The sequence below is a fragment of the Thalassophryne amazonica genome, chromosome 4, assembly GCF_902500255.1.
Source record: "Thalassophryne amazonica chromosome 4, fThaAma1.1, whole genome shotgun sequence".
Classification (NCBI taxonomy): Eukaryota; Metazoa; Chordata; class Actinopteri; order Batrachoidiformes; family Batrachoididae; genus Thalassophryne; species Thalassophryne amazonica.
Genome location: NC_047106.1, coordinates 68458702 through 68483174, shown reverse-complemented (window position 1 = coordinate 68483174; position 24473 = coordinate 68458702). Strand labels below are relative to the sequence as shown.

The 24473-nt window shown below is 40.6% G+C and overlaps 2 protein-coding genes and 1 long non-coding RNA gene across 3 annotated transcripts in view; 2 read left to right on the top strand and 1 right to left on the bottom strand.

The window, feature by feature from the left end:
- Window positions 1-1102: 1102 nt before the first annotated feature.
- On the bottom strand, window positions 1103-16871 carry rps25 (ribosomal protein S25). Its single transcript, XM_034168060.1, has 5 exons — window positions 16739-16871; window positions 14574-14663; window positions 14311-14494; window positions 7325-7423; window positions 1103-1168 (listed from the first exon to the last, which is right to left on the bottom strand). The coding sequence occupies exons 1-4, from the start codon at window positions 16739-16741 to the stop codon at window positions 7329-7331; spliced, it is 372 nt and encodes a 123-aa protein (XP_034023951.1). The 5' UTR covers window positions 16742-16871; the 3' UTR covers window positions 1103-1168; window positions 7325-7328.
- A 1280-nt stretch (window positions 16872-18151) lies between these two features.
- Window positions 18152-24473, top strand: part of LOC117508323 — a 17701-nt gene continuing 11379 nt past the window's right edge. Inside the window, exon 1 of the long non-coding RNA XR_004560052.1 lies at window positions 18152-18280. This is a non-coding gene — a long non-coding RNA (uncharacterized LOC117508323). The remainder of the gene's footprint in view (window positions 18281-24473) is intronic.
- trappc4 (trafficking protein particle complex 4) overlaps window positions 19177-24473 on the top strand; it is a 6305-nt gene continuing 1008 nt past the window's right edge. The window contains exons 1-3 of the mRNA XM_034168058.1: window positions 19177-19451; window positions 21281-21455; window positions 21707-21810. Coding sequence (XP_034023949.1) covers window positions 19277-19451; window positions 21281-21455; window positions 21707-21810 — 454 coding nt within the window. The 5' untranslated portion in view covers window positions 19177-19276. The remainder of the gene's footprint in view (window positions 19452-21280; window positions 21456-21706; window positions 21811-24473) is intronic.

The following is a 24473-nucleotide window of genomic DNA, read 5'->3' as shown; positions in this document are numbered from 1 at the left end:
TCCCAAACTTACCCTGAATTTCACCTCAGAACAGTGACTGTAGTCTAAATTCATTCAAAGCCAGTCTTTTTTTTTTTCAATGAAAGTCTAGATTAATGAAAGAAAAAAAGGCACAATCTTTTCTGAAATCCTGTTTATTTTCCAGAGAGAAAAAAAATTCTTACCAGTTCGCCTTTCACGTTCATCTTTCAGGTGTGTTCATGAAGCCAGCAACAATTCCACAGATTCCTGGCCTTATCACACTTTTTCCAAACAGTCTTTCTCGCCATCTTCGCTCTGTCTGATGTCGCTCCGTGACACAGACATGCTGCAAAAATTCTTCTTTTAAAAACTTGAAAGTTCTAAAAGTGTGCGATGTCCACATGCTACGTTTAGCTAAGCTTCGCACAGGAGCCAGTGTCACCACAGCAACCAACCAGTCCCGCTTTACAACTGTCGTAACAGCCAGGCTGAGTGGCATTTTTCCTCCGCTAATCTCTGCGGATCTGAGAAAACTGATTTATATCTGTAACACACAGATCAGTGTCCGCGGACTTATAAAACTTGCATGTCGTAAAAAAAAGAAAAAAAAAAAAGAACGCTTTGCGATAAGCATTTTAAAACCTCAGTAACGATCACGATTAAAGAGTACAACACTAACACACCCCCGCCCCCGCCCATGATGAGTTTTAACAGCCCTGAATATGCTGCTACACACTGGTTAGGCATATCGACAAACAAGTCCCTGAGAGCTGTGTTTAATCAAAGTTTCTGCCGCTAAAAAAAAGTGTAAACAACGGCTGCCAAGCGTGCAAGCCGATATGGTCTACAGGCAGTGACGTATTTCAGGTTTGGTGCTTAGCGGGAAGCTGGTCACGGGCGTGCAGATTTTTCAGTGGCGGGACGTTCAAATGTTGTTTATAACGGGAGAACTGCGTCCATTTTCCCAAAATGCTTAGGTTGACCGAATTATATAACCTTTGTTACATGTAATAAGACTATGTTGTCTTTAAGTGTCATATCCACTTTAATGTGTGAGTGTACCTCCATATAAATCCTGGTGACTACACACATACATGCACAACAGGTTTGATGAGGTAAAACAAAACAAAGACTGCTAAGAATGTCTTTACAGTTTTATTAATTCACTTATTACAAACAGCTCATCCCAAGAAATCAGCAGCAGATCCTGAAAAACAAAAAAGAAGCCTCAGTCAGTCCACCAGCTCAGAAAGTGTAAGAAAATGAAGTGAGATGTACAACCCTAAATCAGAAAGAGTATGGACAGAATGGAAAATACAAAATATATAAAAGCATTCTCACAATTTCTTTGACTTCTATTTAATTATACAGAGTATAAAGGCAAGATTATTTCACATATCTGGTCAACTTCATTTTTTAATATACATACATTCATGCATTTCCAGTAGGGGTGTCGGGGAGTGAAAAATTGATTCACGTCTTATTTATTACGATTCTGAACCGATCCAAAATGTCCAAGAATCGATTTTTAAAAAGCATTTTTTTAAAACATTTTCTTGCTTACTCGCAGCGTGTACTGTTTGTCAGGCAACGGCTTCCGTACTACAGCGTCCCCGCGAGGGGCGGGGTCTCCGGCGTGCTTCAAACACTCGTGCGCTGCAGAGTTCAGTGGCTGTAGCTTAGCATGGCGGACAAAGAGCTAATTCAGCCAGCACCGTCTTTGCTGAAGGCAAATGTTTGGGCGCATTTTGGATTTTACTACTTGCTGCGTAAGAAGGAGCTTGACATGACTTATGCAGTGTGCAAAATCTACAAAATGAAAGTCAAGCACGTCTGAAACACTTCAGATCCGCAAGCCCACATGCTACGTCATCACCCGGAGCTAAGAGGGGAGCAGCGTTATCTGCCGACTACTGACCAGCACTTCGCTAAACTGCCAGCCAACTCCGAACGAGCAAAGCAGATAAGTAAGTTTAAATCTAAAATCACTTGATTAACCTTGTAAAGCTCCATTTTCTTAAACAAACATTTTTAAAGTAATAACTATTTCTCAGAGCTCTTTGAATCGAAAATCGATTCTGAATCGAATCGGCACCCCAAGAATCGGAATCGAATTGAATGGTGAGTTGTTGAACGATTCACATCCCTAACTTCCAGCCTCCAATACATTCCGAGACAAAGTTTGGATGTGCGAGCATTTACCACTTTGTAATGTTGCCATTCCTCCTCACAACACCAAGACTTGTTCGCATTGAGGATACTAAGCAATGAAGCAGTTCAGGTGTTATTTTGTCCCATTCTTCTTACTGGATACAAGAGTACAGGGTCCACACTGCATTTCCATCGTGAACACCACATACATTGCTTTAAAATTTCAATGTACTTTTTTGTAAAGCATCTTGTTTTTTTGCCAAGTAAAGTTTTAAGTAGCATCTGTGAATATCACTTCATACTGTAGTGACTGACAAGGGGTTCCCAAAGCAATCCCTTGCCCAGTGTAGTCTGAGGGACTGGAGACGGATTAAAGCAAAAAACGTTGTTGGGGCGGCGGGGGGGAGACGTCACCCTCACTCAATCCAAGTTCATCCCTGGTTTGCAGTCTGAGCAGGAATAATCAAGAATTTGTGTATTTATGTGCAAAGCACAACCGGAGTGAGTGCTAAGAAGCTTTGAGCGCCTTTTATGTTATGTCGTCCTCAGAAAGAGAATTTAGACGTATTTTGGAGAAAAAAAAGGAGCAGGTGTTTGTTATACATCGTGGGTCTACAGCTGTGTTTTTAGTTTAACTACAGCAAAGACTCACAAAAGACACAGCACAGACTTTGAAAGAAAAGAAAAGTTTAAGAATGTTTTTAAAACTCTGCTTGCTGTGTTGGACGTCACCTCTCTCTGACACACTCAAACACTACTCCCCTCTCCTGCTGCAGCAGAGTGCAGAGTGGACACAGAGAAACAAACTGGGACTCACTGCCAGGAGGGAGATAAAAAAAAAAGTGTTATTCTAAAAATTGATTTCTGAACGTGGTAAATTTTATATCATGCATCCAGCTTTGATTTTTTGTCAGGACACCGCTGGTGCAAAATTTGCCTTCTGGCAGCCCAATTGACAGAAATCCATTGTGGCGTCAGAGAACTTTAATTCCTGTGGCGATCACCGCAGCCTTGCCCTTTACACACTGAAATTTTTACAAATTCATTAAAAACTAATCACATGTTCATAGGCATTCACACCCTTTGTTCAATACTTTGTTGATGCACCTTTAATAGCAATTGCATCATTCTTCTTGAATATGATGCAACAAGCTTGGCGCACCTAACTTCAGGTCTGGGCTCTGGCTGGGCTACTCAAGGACATTCACAGAGTTGTCCTGATGCCACTCCTTTGATATCTTGGCTGTGTGCTTAGGGCCACTATCCTGCTGAAAGATGAGCCATCACTGTCTCCCTCCTGTTTCCCCTCAATCCTGACTAGTCCCCAGTTCCTACCGCTGTAAAACATCCTACATGATGATGCTGCTACCACCATACTTCACTGTAGAGATGGTGTCTGGTTTCCTCCAAACATGACACCTGGCCTTCAGTTGTTCAGTCTTTGTCTGATCAGACCAGAGAATTTTGTTTCTCATGGGCTCAGAGTCCTTCAGGTGCCTTTTGGCAAACTCCAGGTGGATTGCCATGTACCTTTTACTAAGGAATGGCTTCTGTCTGGCCACTCTACCATACAGGCCTGACTGGTGAATTGCTGCAGAGATGGCTATCCTCCTGGAAGGTTCTACTCTCTCCACACAGGAATGATGGAGCTCTGACAAGTGTCCTCAGGTTCTTGGTTACCTCCCTGACTAAGGCCCTTTGCCTCTGATCGCTCAGTTTAGACGGGCGGCCAGCTCTAGGAAGAGTCCAGGTGGGTCTGAACTTCTTCCATTTACAGATTGAGGCCACTGTGCTCATTGGGACCTTCAAAGCAGCAGAAGTGTTTCTGTACCCTTCCCCAGATTTGTGCCCTGAGACAATCCTGTCTCAGGGGTCTACAGGCAATTTCATTCACTTGCTATGAATACGTCTTTTTTTTTTTTAATCATCATTGTGGCATACCATGTGTAGAATTTTGAGGAAAAAAAAAAATGTTTTAATCCATTTTGGATTAAGGTTGTAACATTAACAAAATGTGGAAAAAGTGCAGCACTGTGGATACATTCTGGATGCACTGCAAACAGACCAGAAAAATCTTTCAGAATGGAAATCATTTCATACTTTCACCCATGCTTTTTTGAGTAATGTTTTCACCTTGTTATATTAGCCCTAAATTGCCAATGTATGCAAAGTTGACAATACAAAGCATGATGCATCTCTAAAGGTCCAAACTGTCTACAATGAAACAAAAGTCAAACCAGATTTAAAGGACATGTCACATGTTATTTAATATCCCCGGTTAGCAACACATCATCAAAGTATTCATGATTGTAAATCTATCCGTGTGCATGCGGTAATAATTAGTCAGCAGGTGCATTTCCAGAAAACACCTTACTCAGTATTTCTCTGCATGTGACGTACATTTTAGGAAAAGTAGAAACATCCTGATGTCCAACAGAGAGTGAAACGCTGCTACGTCCGAAAACAAAGCTTCTGAGCTTTCATTCATAAGCAATGGCGTGGCTTTATATTGAATATACAGACAAAAGGCGACACATTTCACCCCAAAACTTTTTTCAGAGTCTGTCAGAGTTTGGTTCCTAAAATGTACCGATGCTGCTGTCTGTGTTGCAGGATGGCATTTTACTACCGTGGAGAAACTGCACGTGGAATGTCTCCACAACGCTGTTTTTGCAGGCTGCCTCACCATGCAGATGTATTTCTTACAATGGGGGGGACAGAAAGCATTGTACAGTGGAGGAAATAAGTATGTGATCCCCAGCTGATTTTGAAATTTTGCACAATGACAAACAGTATGATTTTTATGGTAGCTTTATTTTAACAGTGATAGAATATAAAAAAAATAAAATAAAAAATTACATGAAATGAAAAATAAAAATTTGCATTTCATTGAAGGAAATAAGTATTTGACCCCCTAGCAAAACATTATTTAATACTTGGTGGCAAAACCCTTGTTGGCAAGCACAAGAGTCAAACATTTCTTGTAGTTGCTTACTAGGTTGGCACACACATCAGTAGTAATTTTAGTCCGCTCCTCTCTGCAGATCATCTACAAATCATGGAGGTTCTGAGGCTGGCGTTTGGAAACTCCAAGCTTCAGCTCTCTCCATAGATTTTCTATAGGATTAAGGTCAGGAGACTGGCTAGGCCATTCCATGACCTCGATGTGCTTCTTATGGAGCCACTCCTTTGTTACCTTGGCTGTATGTTTTGGGTCATTGTCGTGCTTGAAGACCCACTTTCAAAGTCCTGACGGAGGAAAGGAGGTTGTCACCCAAGATTTTGCAATACATGACCCCGTTCATCTTCCCATCGATGTGGTGAAGGCGACCTGTCCCCTTAAAAGAGAAACACCCTCAAACCATAATGCTTCCACCACCATGCTTGATGATGGGGATGGTGTTCTTGGGGTCATATTCAGCATTTCTCTTCCTCCAAACACGTCAAGTTGAGGCCAAAGAGCTCGATTTTGGTCTCATCTGACCACAGCACCTTCTCCCAGTCTCTCTAGGAGTCATTAATATGTTCAGTAGCAAACTTGAGGCGGGCCTGGACGTGAGCCTTCTTGAGCAGAGGGACCTTGCGTGCACTGCAGGATTTTAAACCATTGCGTCTGTGTATTACCAATGGTTTTATTGGTGACTGTGGTCCCAGCTGCCTTGAGATCATTAACCAGCTCCCCCCATGTAGTTCTAGGCTGAACTCTAACCTCTCATGATCAATGAGACCCCACGAGCTGATATCTTGCATGGAGCCCCCAGTCTAGGTCAGTTGACAGTCAAGTTGTACTTCTTGCACTTCCGAATAATTGCACCAACAGTCATCACCTTCTTATTCAGCTTCTTACTTATGGTTTTGTAGCCCATCCCAGCTTTGTGTAGGTCAACAATTTTGTCCCTGACATCTTTAGACAGCTCTTTGGTCTTGCCCATGGTGGAGATGTTGGAGTGTTACTGAGTCTGTGGGCAGGTAGCTTTTTATACAGGTGACAATTTAGGACAGGTGTCTCTCATGCAGGTAATGACTTCACTAAAATTAGGAGTATGTCAATGGTCTGTGGAAGCCAACATTGCTTATGGTTGGTAAGGGATCAGCTACTTATTTCCCTCAATGAAATGCAAATTGATTTCATGTAATTTTCTCAATTTGATTTATATTTTTTCTATCACTTAAAATAAAGCTACCATAAAAATAATAAACTGTTTGTCAGTGTGCAAACTTTCAAAATCAGCGGGAGATCACATACTTCTTTTCTCCACTGTATCTAAACTGCCAGACTCGTGAGAGAACTTTGTGAGGAGATGAAGCTGGAGCTGCCGTGGGATTGTTCTCCGGTTGACGATCACGCGTGAAGACTTCTTTGTTGGTGTGGACTTTACATATTTAATCTTGGAACTTATTATACAAGTGGATGAGTGCCCTGTTCAGATCTTTTTCCTTTTTGTATTATGTTCTCCTCAGTGGAGCTGGCAGTCTTTATTTTAAATTTTACTTTGAGGCTGTTGGATTTTGGAGCTTAACGTGTGAGTCTGTTCTCTGTAACGAAGCAGTACTCTGTTTTAGCCACCCCGTGAACGTGCATGCGGAACAGTCAGCTGTTTTTCAGGCTGTCTGACCACACAGATTATTTAAAATTTTTCACAGTTATATCAATGACATCACATAAGCGTGCATAAAGCTGAGCCTCCAGCAATGACTGTTTTAACAGGCTGCATTCATGATGAACGTGTATGCGCACCAAGTCTTCTCACAGTGGAGAGTGACTGCTGCTTTTACAGTGACTGCATCAAAATGAACAGTTATCACTTAAAAACAAGTCTTCATAACACATCATCACATTTATGCAAACTTTGCAATTAATCTGCAGCTCAATTCTTAATGTTAGCAGCTATATTCCATTCAAGCGCACGCTGGGACGTTTTCCTCAAAGCTACGTAAACGCTGTCGGAAACACTCGGAAAATCGAGTACTCACAAGTACTTTGTTTTTGGCATCCACAGCTGTTTGTTGCAAATGCCGCATACTTTGAGACCGGTCACGGAAGTGTACAAAGTAATCCCGGTGGATCACCGGATGGTCACTAACAACCTAAATCTAAGTTATGATGACTATGGTGCGACATGTCCTTTTAGAAATCACTATCACTAGGGGTGCAGTTGCATACCATCCACTGTTTTTCTGATTTGGGGTTGTAGAATTTGCACTACTGTACCTGATTAGGCCTTCTCTGCTACTGCTTCTTCATCTCCTCCCTTGGTGTTACGTGTGTAAATCAGCTGCGCTCTGTGTTTGGACACCAGTTTAATCATACCTACAAGATGAAATGACACTTTCAGCAAACATTTTACCACAATGACTTCTGAACCGTTCCTTGTCTGGGGCTGAATAATGTGATGTAATGAATAAATAAAATAAACAAACATATGCACATCTTGTTTTCTGAGTTAACGGCATCAGACATTTACATACACCCACTTTCAAAATGTCTTAAATTGCAAAATCCTCTTAAATCTTTATTTGTAAGAATAATTAATAGCATGTCTTTAGTATTTTATAAACCAATTACACAGAAATGTCCCAGTCAATGTTCTGCCCCTAATGAGTCATCTGATACTGAACATCTGCCAACACCAACTACGGCTCAGGTACTTGTGCAAGCACAATGTCAATCCAATGTACATGGCAAGATTGACAAGTGAACAGCTCTGCAACATGTAAAAACACCTAGTGTAAGCAAGCTGTTTCATATGTTCCCTAATTATACTTTATGCAGTGTAACAGTAAAACGAGAACACATAGCAATATTGAATAAATAAGAGACTGGTGGCTGTGTTTTACAACCCCTGGCAAAAATTAGGGAATCACCGGCCTCGGAGGATGTTTATTCAGTTGTTTAATTTTGTAGAAAAAAAAAAAAAGCAGATCACAGACATGACACAAAACTAAAGTCATTTCAAATGGCAACTTTCTGGCTTTAAGAAACACTATAAGAAATCAGGAAAAATAATTGTGGCAGTCAGTAACGGTTACTTTTTTAGACCAAGCAGAGGGAAAAAAAAAAAAAATATGGGCTCACTCAATTCTGAGGAATAAATTATGGAATCACCCTGTAAATTTTCATCCCCAAAACTAACATCTGCATCAAATCAGATCTGCTCGTTAGTCTGCATCTAAAAAGGAGTGATCACACCTTGGAGAGCTGTTGCACCAAGTGGACTGACATGAATCATGGCTCCAACATGAGAGATGTCAATTGAAACAAAGGAGAAGATCAACAAACTCTTAAAAGAGGGTAAATCATCACGCAATGTTGCAAAAGATGTTGGTTGTTCACAGTCAGCTGTGTCTAAGCTCTGGACCAAATACAAACAACATGGGAAGGTTGTTAAAGGCAAACATACTGGTAGACCAAGGAAGACATCAAAGCCTCAAGACAGAAAACTTAAAGCAATATGTCTCAAAAATCGAAAATGCACAACAAAACAAATGAGGAACGAATGGGAGGAAACTGGAGTCAATGTCTGTGACCGAACTGTAAGAAACCACCTAAAGGAAATGGGATTTACATACAGAAAAGCTAAACGAAAGCCACCATTACTTTTGTTTGGTGCCGTTCCAATGAGATTTATAAAGATGACTGCCTGAAGAAAACATGTAAATTTCCACAGTCATTGATGATATGGGGCTGCATGCCAGGTAAAGGCACTGGGGAGATGGCTGTCATTACATCATCAATAAATGCACAAATTTACGTTGATATTTTGGACACTTTTCTTATCCCATCAATTGAAAGGATGTTTGGGGATGATGAAATCATTTTTCAAGATGATAATGTATCTTGCCATAGAGCAAAAACTGTGAAAACATTCCTTGCAAAAAGACACATAGGGTCAATGTCATGGCCTGCAAATAGTCCGGATCTTAATCCAATTGAAAATCTTTGGAAGTTGAAGAAAATGGTCCATGACAAGGCTCCAACCTGCAAAGCTGATCTGGCAACAGCAATCAGAGAAAGTTGGAGCCAGATTGATGAAGAGTACTGTTTGTCACTCATTAAGTCCATGCCTCAGAGACTGCAAGCTGTTATAAAAGCCAGAGGTGGTGCAACAAAATACTAGTGATGTGTTGGAGCGTTCTTTTGTTGTTCATGATTCCATAATTTTTTCCTCAGAATTGAGTGATTCCATATTTTTTTTCCCTCTGCTTGGTCTAAAAAAATAACCGTTACCGACTGCCACAATTTGTTTTCCTGATTTCTTATAGTGTTTCTTAAAGCCAGAAAGTTGCCATTTGAAATGACTTTACTTTTGTGTCATGTCTGTGATCTGCTTTTTTTCTACAAAATAAAACAACTGAATGAACATCCTCTGAGGCCGGTGATTCCATAATTTTTGCCAGGGGTTGTAGTTGTTAAAAATACATTCATACTCTATCATTATAACATCTCAGTTTCAGAACATTTTTTCAGCTACAGTTTCATAACATTTCAGAAAGGGCCAAATGAGTGCAGGTTTTCTTTGCAACCACCCACTCCACCAGGCGATTTCACTAATTAACATCACTTTGAGCAGGTGGAGTCAATTAATTAGTGAAATCACCTGGTGGAGTGGGTAGTTGCAAAGAAAACCTGCACTCATTTGGCCCTTTCTGAAATGTTATGAAATGTGAAAATATGTAATGTCTCAGGGTTTTGACCGACAGGTGCTACACAGTAAAATCACCAGTGTTAATTTAACACTGTCAGTTTTAGACTGGTGATCTTACTGTGTATACTGTTACCAACTCCAGTGATCGTGCAAGGATTACAGAGTTGTTGGACGCACCATTTAACTCGCTAAAAACTTTCAAAATGACAAGGATGTAGAGCATATGGATGCATATGACTATCTGAAAACTCATGAAAGGTATACATGTCCTGTAGATAAGAAAAGAAAATGTGAATAAAAAATGTGGGAAAATAAAGCAATATCCACATCATGCCTCTGTCAGACAAGTTCAAGCTCTGTCAGATTATTCTGGCGATTGAGTAAATCGGATAAAAAGTACTTTTGTGTATTTATTATCAACAGTCCAGGGCTCTCCCTAAGCAATGGCACAATGTCGCTGCGTCATCACGGAGATTGTCAAATTTAGTGCATCTCTTTCTGTTTTCCTGGGTAATCACGTATTTTTTTCACATCTTTACAAGTTTTGGATCTTTAATGGTGTCAGGAGCTCAGCCAAAGTCTTGACATTTTGCTGAAATGGCGATGGGATGTGGCTCTGTTTTTGTTTCTCCCAACTAGTAAAATTAAACCATTTAAAAAAAATTTTTTTTAAGGCTGGTGAACTGTGGCCCTGCGCGATTTTTTTTAATCCCTCTTTCTCTGCGATTCAGCCAATGCATTTCAGCTGGAGGTTGAACATGCAAGCCTCACAATCAGGTTTTTGTTTTAATTATTACTTTGAGTTACCGTGTTTGTGAAGCGTTGTGTGTTGCCCAAAAAAGCGAAAATTAAAAAGCTAGTCTGAGCAAAACACAGAAGGAAGAGTGGACTTCTTCCAGAGACTGTCAGTGTGTTCGAGGATGGAGCTGTGAGGGCAGTGCTGAGCCGCTCACACACAGCCACCGGCCGCCACGCGAATAGCCACTTCCCATGTAGAGCGGGTAGCGGACGAAATGATGTTAAAACAAAAAAACACACACACACAAAAAAAACACACTACCTCGCTTTAAATGCGCAGTAAGCTATTTCAGATGATCAACATGGACCGTTTTTCTCCTTAAAAACTTTATTTCACTCCATGTGTCCTGTTGAAAAGTTGTAACTATTGTGCTAATTTGATTAGCGCTTACACAGCTCATGCATGCTCGAGTCTTTTTGGGGTTTTTTTGGGGGGACGTTAACAGCGCCACACACAGGCCTGGCACATGTACTACAATGTTAAATTAAGCTTTGAGGCACAGAATTTGCCACTAACATTTTTGTAATCAGAATTTGCCACTAACATTTTTTGTAATAAAATTATTTGAGTTACTCGACTAATCATTTAAGCCCTACACTACAGATTATAAAGAAATACAATATAACATCAAGATTAAAAAAAAAAAAAATTGAATATTTTCAGAGTAAAAAAAAAAGAAAGAGAAAAAAAAAAAGACAAGGAGCACTAAAAAATTATCACAATAATGTAATACATTTATTTCTATAGAGGACCAAAAATAAAATAATCAACTCCAGCCCAAAATTATATACATGTAACTGCACCGATAAAAAATACCATTATTCTGGAAACCAATGATTTCAGTGCATCTGCAGAAATGTGAATGATAAAGAGCCCCATTTTTTTTGTAGTTCTGCTGCAGACATGGGTCAAACACCTGTTACATTCCTTATACAAGGAATTTGCTTTAAAAATGGTCATGGAATTGTGTGTGAAATACGTTGTGTGTGTGTGTATATTAAGTAATGATGTTTTATGCTAAAACGCTTGCTAGTCCGTAAAATGTGTCAGGCCCCGTGGAATCTCAGAAACCAAATACATTTTTAATCTAATGATACATTTTCAGCATCTCCTGGAACAACAACAACAAAAAATCTCAAAATTTGTGCATACGAGGTCTGTCAATTAAGTAACTGTCCTTTTTATTTATTTTTTTTCAAAAACTATATGGATTTCATTCATATGTTTTTACGTCAGACATGCTGGAACCCTCGTGCGCATGCGTGAGTTTTTCCACGCCTGTCGATGACGTCATTCGCCCGTAAGCACGCCTTGGGATGGAGTGGTCCCGCCCCCTCGTTGGATTTTCATTGTCTGGAAATGGCGGAATGAAAAGGACTTTTTTCCATCAGAATTTTTTCAGAAGCTGTTAGAGACTGGCACCTGGAAACCATTCGAAAAATGTATCTGGCTTTCGGTGAAAATTTTACGGGCTTCACAGAGAATAAGGTCTGTTACTACAGCTTTAAGGACCCCTTTAAGGACACTCAGCGCGCCGCGCTCCGATGACGCGGCATAAGCCACCGGACCATTTCTAAACAGATGGCTCTGTGGATACGAGACCGTCGTGTGCTCTTTCTCTGGTTATCACAAGAGCTGGACATCAGCCATTTTCCGGCAGATTTCACTTTTAACGAGATTTTGTCATGGAAAGCCGCGTGGAGGCTTCGCGCGTCACGACCGATTCGCTTTGGAAGCGAGACAAAGCAACACCTCAGTTTCGGCATGTCAGAGGACAAGTTTGGACATGTCCAGCTCTCCACAATTTCACTGATACTTACTGGACTGGTAAGCACTGAAAGCCGAGATAGACATGTCCAAATTTGTCCTCTGACAAGTCACCGTAAATTCACCGTAATCCATTCAGTCTTTTTTTCCAATGAAAGAAAATCTGGATTAATGAAAAAAGTCACATAATCTTTTCTAAAACCCTGTTTGAACAGTACAATGTTTATTTTCCAGGGAGATAAAAATTCTTACCGTGTTTCCTGATGGCACAGTTCACTTCTCCCGTTTCTCTTATCTTTCAGGTTGTTGATGAAGCCAACGACAATTCCATGGAACCTTGTCCTTATCAAACTTTTTCAAACAGTCTCTCGCCATCTTCTCTCTGTCCGACGTCGCTCTGTGACAGACATGCTGCACAATAATTATTTTAAAAACTTTACAGCACTAAAGGTTTGTGATGTCCACATGCTACGCTTATCTTAAGCTTCGCACAGGAGCCACACAGCGTCACCACAGCAACCAACCAGTCCAAGGTTGGTTGCAGAGGAACCGAGGACACTTATTTGTATCTGTAATATGCAGATCAGCGTCCGCGGACTGCCGCGGACTTATAAAACTTGCACAATGTCGTAAAAAAAAAACTTTGTGATAGACATTTTAAAAATAGTGACGATCATGATTACAGAGTAAGACACCCCCCGCCCCCATGATGAAATCTGCGGAATTTTGCGGATCCGCTGAGTTGTCACAGGCCTGTTTGATGGCCAATGAAATGGTCTTGCTGGTCCACTAAATTCCTCTTCTTCCACAAGTCCAATCCATGGAATGTCATCATAGATGCACCAGACAAAGCTCTGTGCATGAACAACTAAGGGTACACATAAACCAAAACTGCCTTCATGACCAGGGTCTTGGATCACTACTAAATCTGGATTCATCTGGCTGCTGAGTTTGTATGCTTGCATAGTTGTGAGGATGACAGGGACAAAACAATGGCACTGAAGAGTTCCCTTTATTATCTTGGTTAAATCAAATCTTGCTTTTAGTTCAGTTTCACAACTACATGAAATTCCGAGAAAACAATTTCTCGGATAGTCACACGACTGAAAAGCCGTCTGAATCTTCCGAATGGTGGAAGAGCTGGGCATGTCACAACATGTACTGTGAGGTTTCAACACGGTGACGCTTTTGCTCCGCCATCAGCTTCGTGCCAAAGCCATCGGCATGAATTTCGCTGTAACTCTTTTCACGGCCAAATCTTCTGTCACAGTGGAATGTGCAGAAAAAGTGCTGATGTCCACCTCTTCCGCAATTTTTCGGATAGTCACACGACGGTCCCACGTCACTACAGTGTTCACTTTGGAATGATTCGGTCATTTCAGCATGCTGAAGGTTGACTGGAGCGTGGGTCGCTTTCCACCGTTGTGCGGCGTCTTTAAACCGGTTGTACCGCTCCTTAATCTGTGTGATGCCCATAGCATCGTCACCGAAAGCCGCCTGAATAATCAGAATGGTTTCCACCTGGCTGTCGCCCAGTTTCTGGCAAAATTTGATGCAGTCGCGCTGCTCCAGTCATTCCGCCATTTCCTTGCAAAGAAAAAACGAGAGACTACACCCATCCTCACACAAAGGCTGCTTACAAGCAAATGACGCAATCGACAGGCATGAAAAAACTCACGCATGCGCACAAAGGTTCAAGGTTGGCTCATGCAAGCACACGTGATTCAAATCCATCAGGTTTTTGAAAAAAATAAAAAGGTCCAATACTTTTCTAACAGACATTGTATTTCAATAAAACAATTTCATCACAAACAAATAACTCCAATTTAGTGACAGACTGTCAGGTCTGTTACAGTTTGCGTGCAACTCTTGTACCACAAACTTTTTGATGTCACTGTGATACGACCAATACTACTAAAACAAAAACATTGTGTGCATACATTCAAATATGAACCATTTATACATTTGATCAATATAGAATTTCACCTTTGGAAAGCAGTTCCTGAAGAGCGTTTCTGGCGAGGGAGCCACGGATTTTCAGCCTCTCTGACACGACAGCGGGGGTGATGAGTTTATAGTTGGGAACCTCTTTGTATAGTTTGTCATAGGTGGCCTTGTCAAAAAGGACCAAGTTGTTGAGCTTATCCCTCACTTTTCCCTTGGACCACTTCTGCTCAGAAAAATTTAAAATTCAGATTTTATTTCACAGTCAAATCAAGTAAAACATTACAAATCTATAAGCATTATACCTTCTTCTTAGCTTTGCCTCCAGACTTATTGACTGGGTCTTTGTCCTTCTTAGACTTCCCAGTGTCCTTCTTCTTGTCTGCCTTGGGAGGCTAAAAGGTAGAGATCAACAATTTATAACTATGGAGAAAGACGGCATGATTGTCATGGCAACAGCAGCACCATTTCCTAGTTGGTCAAAACATGCGTAGGGATGGGTTATCAGGATGATTCGATCCACCGACATCTATAACCTTTTGGCTTAATGATTCCCTTAGTGGCCCTTCAGAGCGGTTGTTGTTTTAGAGGGTGTTTGTCAGGAAAATGATCACTTCTCTTGGTTCCTTGCGTCGCTGCTTTTCAGAAATGGCAAATCCACTTCTTTACCCCTCTCAAAGCAATTAAAATATGTCAATCGTGAGTCACTTTTGTGCAGATTAAAGTCACTAGCTGGGACTCCTGTCTTGTTGCGAGAAAGAAACGATAATCGTCGTCCGTGCTGTCCGCACAGCTCCAAATGCTGTGCCACGCTCTGCCAAGTCAAGTTAGAAAGATAAGAGCTCAGTTGTAATTAATAACTTCAAAACAAATTGCCGTTTAAACCTCTTTCCAAATGTTGTAATACAAACAGCAATCAATCAAAAATGTTTTTGGTTTTTTCCTCCCAAAATGAGACTTCCTGCGCCGACGTGCAGCAGCCGGCTGAGCGCAGCTCAGAGGTATGGAGTGACATTCATGCCATACAAATTTTGTTTATTTCTTTTTATGTCCACAGATCAAGGATCCACCATGTAGATTTTATTCAAGTCCAGAGATCAAGGATCCAGTGACCAATTTTGGCGTCTAACCCATTAAACGTGAGTGGAGTTTTTAAAAATAGGATACAGTGTTACTTTACGCTAAACAGAAAAATATCAATTGCTTTAGGCCCTAATTTATTTTATTCAATTGGCAGTACAGTCAGCAACACAGCTCCAATATCACCCGAACTGCTACAAAACACAGAAGTCCGCTGTGTTTTCACTTACTAAAAAACGAGGGCTGCATTACTATTCAGGTTACAGGATTAATGTCCTGGACGTCTGACTACATGGATTGTGGTTACTTATCAACACTCCCAGTAATCCAAGTAGGAGCTATCAAAATAATATAAACTTCTAAATAACTACTGTAGATGATTAAGAACAAGAGTCAATGTATAGGAGAGCACGGCGCTACATCACATCCAGTTAGCAACATGACCGCCATGTGTGAGCCGCTGAAAACAACCAGCTGTCACTTGTTGTGCACTGCACAGCTTCAAATCACTGTGTACATCATAAAACGATGTGGATAACCCTCACCAGTGAGGTCAGGAGTGGATATGACCTCAAACTCTCAATTATATTCCTCAACACCCGAATTATATTCCTCAACAGCCCTTGCTAGCCAATGAGAGAGGAGTTCCGAGCTGTTTGTGCAGTAAATGCCCGGCTGTCCGCAGGGGTCTATAAGGGAAATTGGGGGAATGGATGGATAGTTTGGAGTTATTTGGTAAAATTAATATGTAAAATACAGTACATTATATAAATGGCACCAAGGATAACATATAAAGTATAAAACATTTATTTCTAATGTGGTCCTCTTGATAACTGGAAGCACAAATACAAAGAGTTCAAACTAGCTGAGTAGTAGTAAATATTAACAAATGTAACAATATTCATATTAGACACTAAATAATGTAATACCTTAAGAAAATAGACAAGAGACTCGCACCATAAAACACTACTAATTGCTAATAAAAACTACCACAAAACTCTAGTGTGTTGAATAGAAACAGGAGACAGCAGGCTAAGTTTTGTCCAACATAACGTGTTCTATCTTCTGAGAGCATTTCCAGCCTGTCGGCTTATCAGGTACAAAATATGGATAGTTACTTTTGTATGCCTTTAACCACATCGCCCTACATCCAGACAAAACTCTAACTAGGAATGACGCTGTTGGTTAGCAGGCAGTATAACGTGAAAGCATGGCCGAATTAGCAAGATAGCGCCTAAGTAAAATCCTACTAATTAATTCAATTACAAGTTCTTTCATTCACTCAGAACAAAACAAAATAACATTCAGACTAACAGTATCCCAAAGGAAGTGCAGAAATAAGTCTAAAGTTATTATTTTTTTCCAAAAGCCGTTTAAAGACTATCGTTACCATGTTTCCTCGTCAAGATGTCGCAGCGAAAGGAAGTCGGCCCCTGCAAGGGCCGCCGAGACAACCTGTGCATGCGGATATGGAAAACAGAGTCATGGGAAATTGAGTTTTTTTCCCTCCTTCTTCACATCGCTTTGGCAGTGTACTGTAGACACTGCTAAGCATGTTGCTGCCCTCTGCGGGATACAGAGCTAACTGTCAGATTTACACTTCATATTTTCTTATTCAGCCCCGAATCATGTTGCTTTTGATACTAACTGGCCAACATGAAAGTGGATCTTCGCAAGGCAGCTTTACGGATAGTTTTCTATCAGTGCACTGGTGGCAATATTGGGATCTACAGTTGTAAGCAATCCAAACAGTCAATGGTGATCTGTACCCACAGTTTAGAAATGTGAGGCCGCAGATTTCTAAGCCATCCATCCATCCATTTTCTTCCGCTCTATCCGGAATCGGGTCGCGGGGGCAGCAGCTCAAGCAAAGCCGCCCAGACCTCCCGATCCACCCCCCCCCCAATTCCTCTGGGGGAACCCCAAGGCGTTCCCAAGATTTCTAAGCCATTCCCTCAAATTTCTAAATTTTGTAAACTGTACCCATGTATTTCCGTTCTCTCAGATTTCTAAACTGTAGGTACAGATTATCATTGACTGTTTGTGAAATCTGGTTTACAAAAGTCTTTTCAACGCATTTAATAATTGACATAAATGCAAGCTGTGTGGATCGTAATTCAGAACACTGTAACAAAGAGGCCTGTAACACAAATGAGCCAAAGAAATGTGAGACTTCATAATAACGACGCACTTGGTAGTACTTTTACTACGGTCTCCCACAAAACAAACCAGGAATGAGCACTGTTGCTTTTAATTTATGTCATTCATGGTGTGAATGAGACTTTAGGCCTGCTAAGCTAAAGATAACATGCTAATGCTGACTGGGTGTAAATTATTAATCAAAAATACATCCAAACTATTTTCACCACAGGTTTGTGTGTGATGTTCAGTCGTTAGTGAAACTGGCTTCATACGTTGCTGTTTGTGCAGTCTGTAATATTTCATTTTTAGGTGATTTCACACCATAAATACAGTACTGGAAGCTAACTGATGTGCTAACATCTCTTGAAGGACTACTTTCCTTCTCTGTGCCGTCAGCTTGGAGATTTGTGTTTTTGTGTTTAAGTTCCTTAAGAACACAGAACGTTTTGATAGGATTTAGTTAACCTTTTTTTTTTTTTTTTTTTTTTTTTTTATGAATTATTTATTTTGTCACTCCGTCGATGCTCCACATCTGTAGTTTCACAATAGTACAGTTGGTGGCGGTAATGCAACATTCTGGATGCCAACCGCCAATAAATTGCAAGAAGAAGAAGAAGAAGAAGAAGAAGAAGAAGAAGAAGAAGAAGCTGAAGATGTGCTAATGTCACAATGTAGAAAATTCTATGAATAAATGTGCTGTATTTTTTGTGTTACTGTATTTTATCCTGTTTCTGAGAACCATAGTGGAAGAAAATAATTTGTTTTTGTGTTATTCTTTGTCAAATTGTATGTACATGTAATATTGCCAAATAAATACGTTACTTTATAAATGTTTGCACTTAATCTGTATGTTCAAGTATAATTACAGAAACTGCAGTTATGTTGAAAACTCTCAATCTTTCATGTTAGTATAATATTTTAATGTTTGTTTTTAATGTTTAAAGTGTCCACCCCATCAAACGTATTCCTCCATCCAGAGGTACAAAGTGAAAAGATAAGTTTATTGTATAAAACACTTGAGTGATTTGTTTATATTAAATGTGTTATGATGACCAACATTCAGTCCCTCTAAATTTTTGCTTAGAATTATATAAGGAAGTAATATTGTCTGGAGCACAGCATGAAGTCTGCGTGTGTGTTTGTCTGAACCACACCAAGTACACTGTCTTTTGGACATTGTGATTTGTCTGCAATACATGTAGAAGCTGGCAAAATGTGTTATTTATATTTATTTATTTCCCCAGGAGGTGATTCTCTGAAAATTGCTGGATGTAAAAAAAAAACAAACAAACAAACAAACAAAAAAAAAACAAAACAAAACTGGTGGAACCTTTGGATGTTCCAAAGAGAAAATTAAAAACCCTTAATGAACTGAAGTTTGTGACACCTGATTCAAATTTCCTGTCCGTACATACATGGCCAATGAAGCTGATAAGACAGCCAACAATATAACAATACAAAGGTTGGTAAACTTAAAATACAATTTACTGCATCTTTCATAGCTGCGGCCAGTGAAAGTTTCAAAAACCTTGACAAACTTCATTTCCCGAAATGCATTTCTTGTCGGTGTATTTCAACGAATCACAATGAACATCGTAGGTCAGGTGTATTAAGAACAATTAAAAATAAGCTTAGATGCGGTATCAGGTGTCGTTCTATAGTACAGTTATGTAAGACAAAAGTTAGGTATTGACTGACAGTGAAACTTTAGTGGAGATGTTTTTTTCTCTCCCTCACGATGCCTGGGCGACACTGATGGTCACGTGACAGGACGCTTACCGCAAAGATGGTGATTTTCAGTGTGTATATTGTCAACAAGGCTGGAGGCTTAATTTATCAGTATGACAACTATGTTCCCAGAGCAGAGGTCGAGAAGACGTTCAGCTACCCCTTAGATTTAGTCCTCAAACACCACGATGAAAAAGTGGTTGTGTCGTTTGGACAGCGGGACGGAATCCGAGGTAATGTTTAAAACACTGCATGAGCTAGTTAGCATGTTAGCTAGCCAATCGAAATCTTGCCTTTTGCCCACTAGTAGGTAGAAAACGCGTACAAAAATGCCAAAAGTCTTATTGCATGTACCAAAGGTGTGAAAGAATATGGATCCGAATCGGTCCAAATACAAATTTAGTGAGTTGTATCACGTGACTCCAGGAGTAGCTGCAGAACGTCACTGCAACTTCGCAAAAACTGACAAATAGATCAGTGGTTCTCAATCTGGTTTTCAAGGAGCACCTAACCTGCACATTTTCCACCTCTTCCTGTTCTGCCACAATCTGAGTACCACCCGAAGTGTTGGTTAGCTGGTGCCTGGCTGGGATGAGAACGACTGAAATGGATCAAACACAGTGGCAAATCACTTATTGTCTAAAAGCAATTTAAATGGTGTATAAATAGTACATTATTTTTACTATTTTTGGTCATAGGGGAGGCCAAGCGGATAGTGTCCTTGTTTCCAGCACAGAAGCCCACCACCTATTCTCAATGTAATGTGGAGTTGCATCAGGAAGGGTATCTGTTGTAAAACGTGTGCCAAGTCAACATGCAGAGCTGAAAGAACATTTATTTTTTTGCAAGAAAAAAAAAGGGATGGCCTTGAGGGATGGGCCCGACACTTGCACAACTTTGATTCACGCACCTGTACATAGTATGTCATACTGGTGAGTTAACTCGCTGTGAACCGGTGTAGACTGAACGTGAGATATGGGCCACCACGTGCAAGTGTGAAATGTTCAAATATTTCTCATGCATCAAAGTCGTGCAACAAACTTGAAATGGCTGTGAACATTGCGGGATCTACTTGCCAACACTACATGTTGATGCTTGATGTGCATGAGATGGCACGCGCAGCTCATCAAGTCAAATAAAGAAGTGAACAGTGTGAGTGATTGCGTCAGCGCACCGCATCAGAGCGCAGCTCGTCTGAACAATTAGAACAAGATGTTAAATCTATCATAAACATATTTTTACAGCTGCACACAAGAAAGAAAGAACAGCTGTTTTACTAAGCCATTACAATGTCAACATGACAAATAATTACCTTTTTAGAAGGCTCCAAATGCTTTCTCCACCTCGTTCAGTGCGCGTGAGAAAAGTTCCAGCTGTAACAGTCTGCTGTGATTCCGGAAGCGATTAGAGGCGTTTTCAACAGCCAGCTCGAAGAGAAAATGATTAAGCCGCTATGAAATAATTATTTACAGCACACAGCATCCAGTGGAACAAAGCACGGTGTCCAGCTGGGAACACAGTGGGTGGGATCGTCACGATGATGTGCTTGCCAGTGCGCGGATCACAGTCGTGCAAGTGTCAGGGCGCCTTGAGAGTTAAGAATGTGTTAATCATTTCATATGCAGTTGTTCATATTTGGGTTGGAATGTGTTGCATAGATGTCTAACAAATTATTGTAGCTAGCAAACTACCTGCCCTATGGGCGTGAACTTTGCTAGGTGAAAATTTCAAATGCCAAAATCATACGTATATTCTGGAATGGAATTATAATTTCATAGTGATGGGGACATTTGAATGAAGAGTTTTGCCATTACACAATCACACTGGTCACTGATGTTTATGCAGCACTGAAAAAGTAATACATTTTGATGCAGCTATCTATGTAATGTTTCCCCCCAAATTAAAATCTATTCCTACTTCGTTGCTTCACTCTGAATATCTTATTGTGCTATGTAGAATAACTTTTCTGTACTGCAATAATTATGTTAGATTTAAGATGTATGTATTTTCTGAAACTAATGTATTGTTCCCTTCTATTTTTGTGATCTTTCTCCATATCTAGTGGGTCATGCAGTGCTGTCCATCAATGGAGTTGATGTGATTGGCAAGAACACAGCAGATGGCAAGGATATTCTTGAATATTTAAAAGAACCCTCAAATTATCCAGTGTCTATTCGATTTGGACGGGCCCGCCTGAGCTCCAATGAGAAGCTGATGCTGGCATCTATGTTCCACTCGTAAGTCTTTTCTTGTTTCCCTTTCACACAGGAGGTTAAGGAAATGTCATTCAGCTTACTTTTACAAACACAGATATTGATCCAGTCTTTACATTTGGCCTTCCTGCATTGGGCTAAAAATAGCAAAATGCTTCACTCAGTCCTTAGTTTGGTCTTACAAGACATAGCTTGGGTTTGATGATTTAAAAAAAAAAATTCAGTGTGTGTCATACATTTTTTGTCTTTCTGCTCTTGTTCAATTTTCCCTCCAGATTGTTTGCTATAGGTTCACAGTTGTCCCCTGAGGCTGGAAGTTCAGGGATCGAGATGCTTGAAACAGATGTATTCAAACTTCACTGCTTCCAGACTCTCACAGGTCTGTGGCATAAATCAGTGTCATTGTAGGTTAATGGAAGATCAACAAAGTAATTTCACTGTCAGTTGTCAAGAGTATGTTCCAAAAAACTCCCTTTACTGCAAAAATAGATGGTAATAAGCTGTAGTGAGTTGTCCAATACTTACACTCACAACTGTAGTCAGGAACGTTTATGTAAATCACCACTCAGAACATTAAGACCATAAATATTTGGACTTTTTTTTTTCGTTGTTTACAGTGAGGAAAATAAGTATTTGAACACCCTGCGGTTTTGCAAGTTCTCCCACTTAGCAATCATGGAGGGGTCTGAAATTTTCATCTTAGGTGCATGTCCACTGTGAGAGACATAAAAAAAAATAAAAAATCCGGAAAACACAATGTATGATTTTTTTTAATTTATTTGTATGTTACTGCTGCAAATAAGTATTTGAACACCTGTGAAAATCAATGATAATATTTGGTACAGTAGCCTTTGTTTGCAATTACAGAGGTCAAATGTTTCCTGTAGTTTTTCACCAGGTTTGCACACACTGAAGCAGGGATTTTGGTCCACTCCTCCATACAGATCTCTAGATCTTTCAGGTTTGGAGTTTCAGCTCCCTCCAAAGATTTTCTATTGAGTTCAGGTCTGGAGACTGGCCAGGCCACTCCAGGACCTTGAAATGCTTCTTATGGAGCCCCTCCTTAGTTGCCCTGGCTGTGTGTTTGGGGTCACTGTCATGCTGAAGACCCAACCATGACCCATCTTCAATGCTCTTACTGAGGGAAGGAGGTTCTTTGCCAAAATCTCGCAATACATGACCCCATCCATCCTCCCTTCAATACGGTGCAGTCATCCTGTCCCCTTTGCAGAAGAGCACCCCCAGAGTATGATGTTTCCACCCCCATGTTTTACGGTTGGGATGGTTTTCTTTGGGTTGTTCTCATCCTCTAAACATGGTAAGTGGAGTTGATTCCAAAAAGCTCTATTCTGGTCTCATCTGACCACATGACCTTCTCCCATGCCTCCTCTGGATCATCCAGATGGTCACTGGTGAACTTCCAACAGGCCTGGACATGCGCTGGCTTGAGCAGGGGGACCTTGCTGCCCTGCAGGATTTTAAACTGTGACAGCATCATGTGTTACTAATGTAATCTTTGTGACTGTGGTCCCAGCTCTCTTCAGGTCATTGACCAGGTCCTCCTTTGTAGTTCTGAGCTTTCTCAGAATCATCCTTAGCCCACAAAGTGAGATATTGCATGGAATCCCAGACCGAGGGAGATTGACAGTCATCTTGTGTTTCTTCCGCTTTCTAATAATCATAACAGTTGTTGTCTGCTACCAAGCTCCTTGCCTGTTGTCCTGTAGTCCATCCCAGCTTTGTGCAGGTCTACAGTTTTGTTCTTGGTGTCCTTAGACAACTTTTTGGTCTTGGCTATGGTGGACAGGTTGGAGTGTGATTGATTATGTGAACAGGTGTCTTTTATACAGGTAACAAGTTCAAACAGGTGCAGTTAATACAGGTAAAGAGTGCAGAATAAGAGGGCTTCTTAAAGAAAAATTAACAGGTCTGTGAGAGCCAGAATTCTTGCTGGGTGGTAGGTGTTCAAATACTTATTTGCAGCAGTAACATACAAATAAATTATTTTAAAAAATCATACATTGTGATTTCCGGATTTTTTTTTTTTTTTTTAGATTATGTCTCTCACAGTGGACATGCACCTAAAATGAAAATTTCAGACCCCCTCCATGATTTCTAAGTGGGAGAACTTGCAAAACCGCAGGGTGTTGAAATACTTATTTTCTTCACTGTAAATCCTATTCCTCCTGCAAACAAAAACTTTTGGGGAGGGACTGTTATATTGTATATATTCCGTCTCATATTCACAACTCCTCCTAAACAGTTTGGTGGATTTCAGTGAATTTTACACTGTGGTGGTTCTGGTTTGACATCTTCAACATGAGATAATTGGAATCTTTGTGTTTAGTTGATCCATCTCACGATATTGACCTCTTAGGTGCAACGTCTGCTAAGCTGGATTTCCATGAATTTTCACACAGCGGTAGCCCACCATATGAAGATGTGCGTGAAGGAAAAAGATTCCGAAATGGCTCTTCAAGGGGAGATATGGGGGTCGGCTGTGAAGTTCTGCCTTCTATACAATTACACCAATAACAAGCAAGATACACACATGAATCAAATACGAGGTCTGTTAGAAAACTATCCAACCTTTTTATTTTTTTTAAAAATTATATGGATTTGAATCATGTGTGCTTGCATCAGCCAAGCTTGAACCTTCGTGTGCATGCGTGAGTTTTTTCACGCCTGTCGGTTGTGTCATTCGCCTGTGGGCAGGCTTTGAGTGAGCACTGGTCCACCCCCCTCGTCGGATTTTCATTGTCAGGGAAATGGCTGAGCGATTGGAGCAGTGCTGAATCAAATTTTTCCAGAAACTGTGAGAGACAGCCAGGTGGAAACCATTCGGAAGATTCAGACAGCTTTCGGTGAGGATACTCTGGGTGTCACACAGATTAAGGACCATTACAACCGGATTAAAGACGGCCCACAGCGACGGGGTGCGCCGTACTCTGAGCGTCCATCGACAGGCTGAAACGACCAGATCATTTCCAAAGTGAAGGCTGTGTTGATCCGGGACGTCGTCTAACTACCAGAGAAATTGCA

Excerpts from the sequence above, each read along its gene's own strand:
- rps25 (XM_034168060.1), bottom strand. Across the intron at positions 14,495-14,573 it reads GAGGCAAAGCTAAGAAGAAG|AAGTGGTCCAAGGGAAAAGT; the intron begins GTATAATGCTTA and ends TTTTCTGAGCAG. Across the intron at positions 7,424-14,310 it reads TCAGGAACTGCTTTCCAAAG|GTATGATTAAACTGGTGTCC; the intron begins GTGAAATTCTAT and ends TTCATCTTGTAG.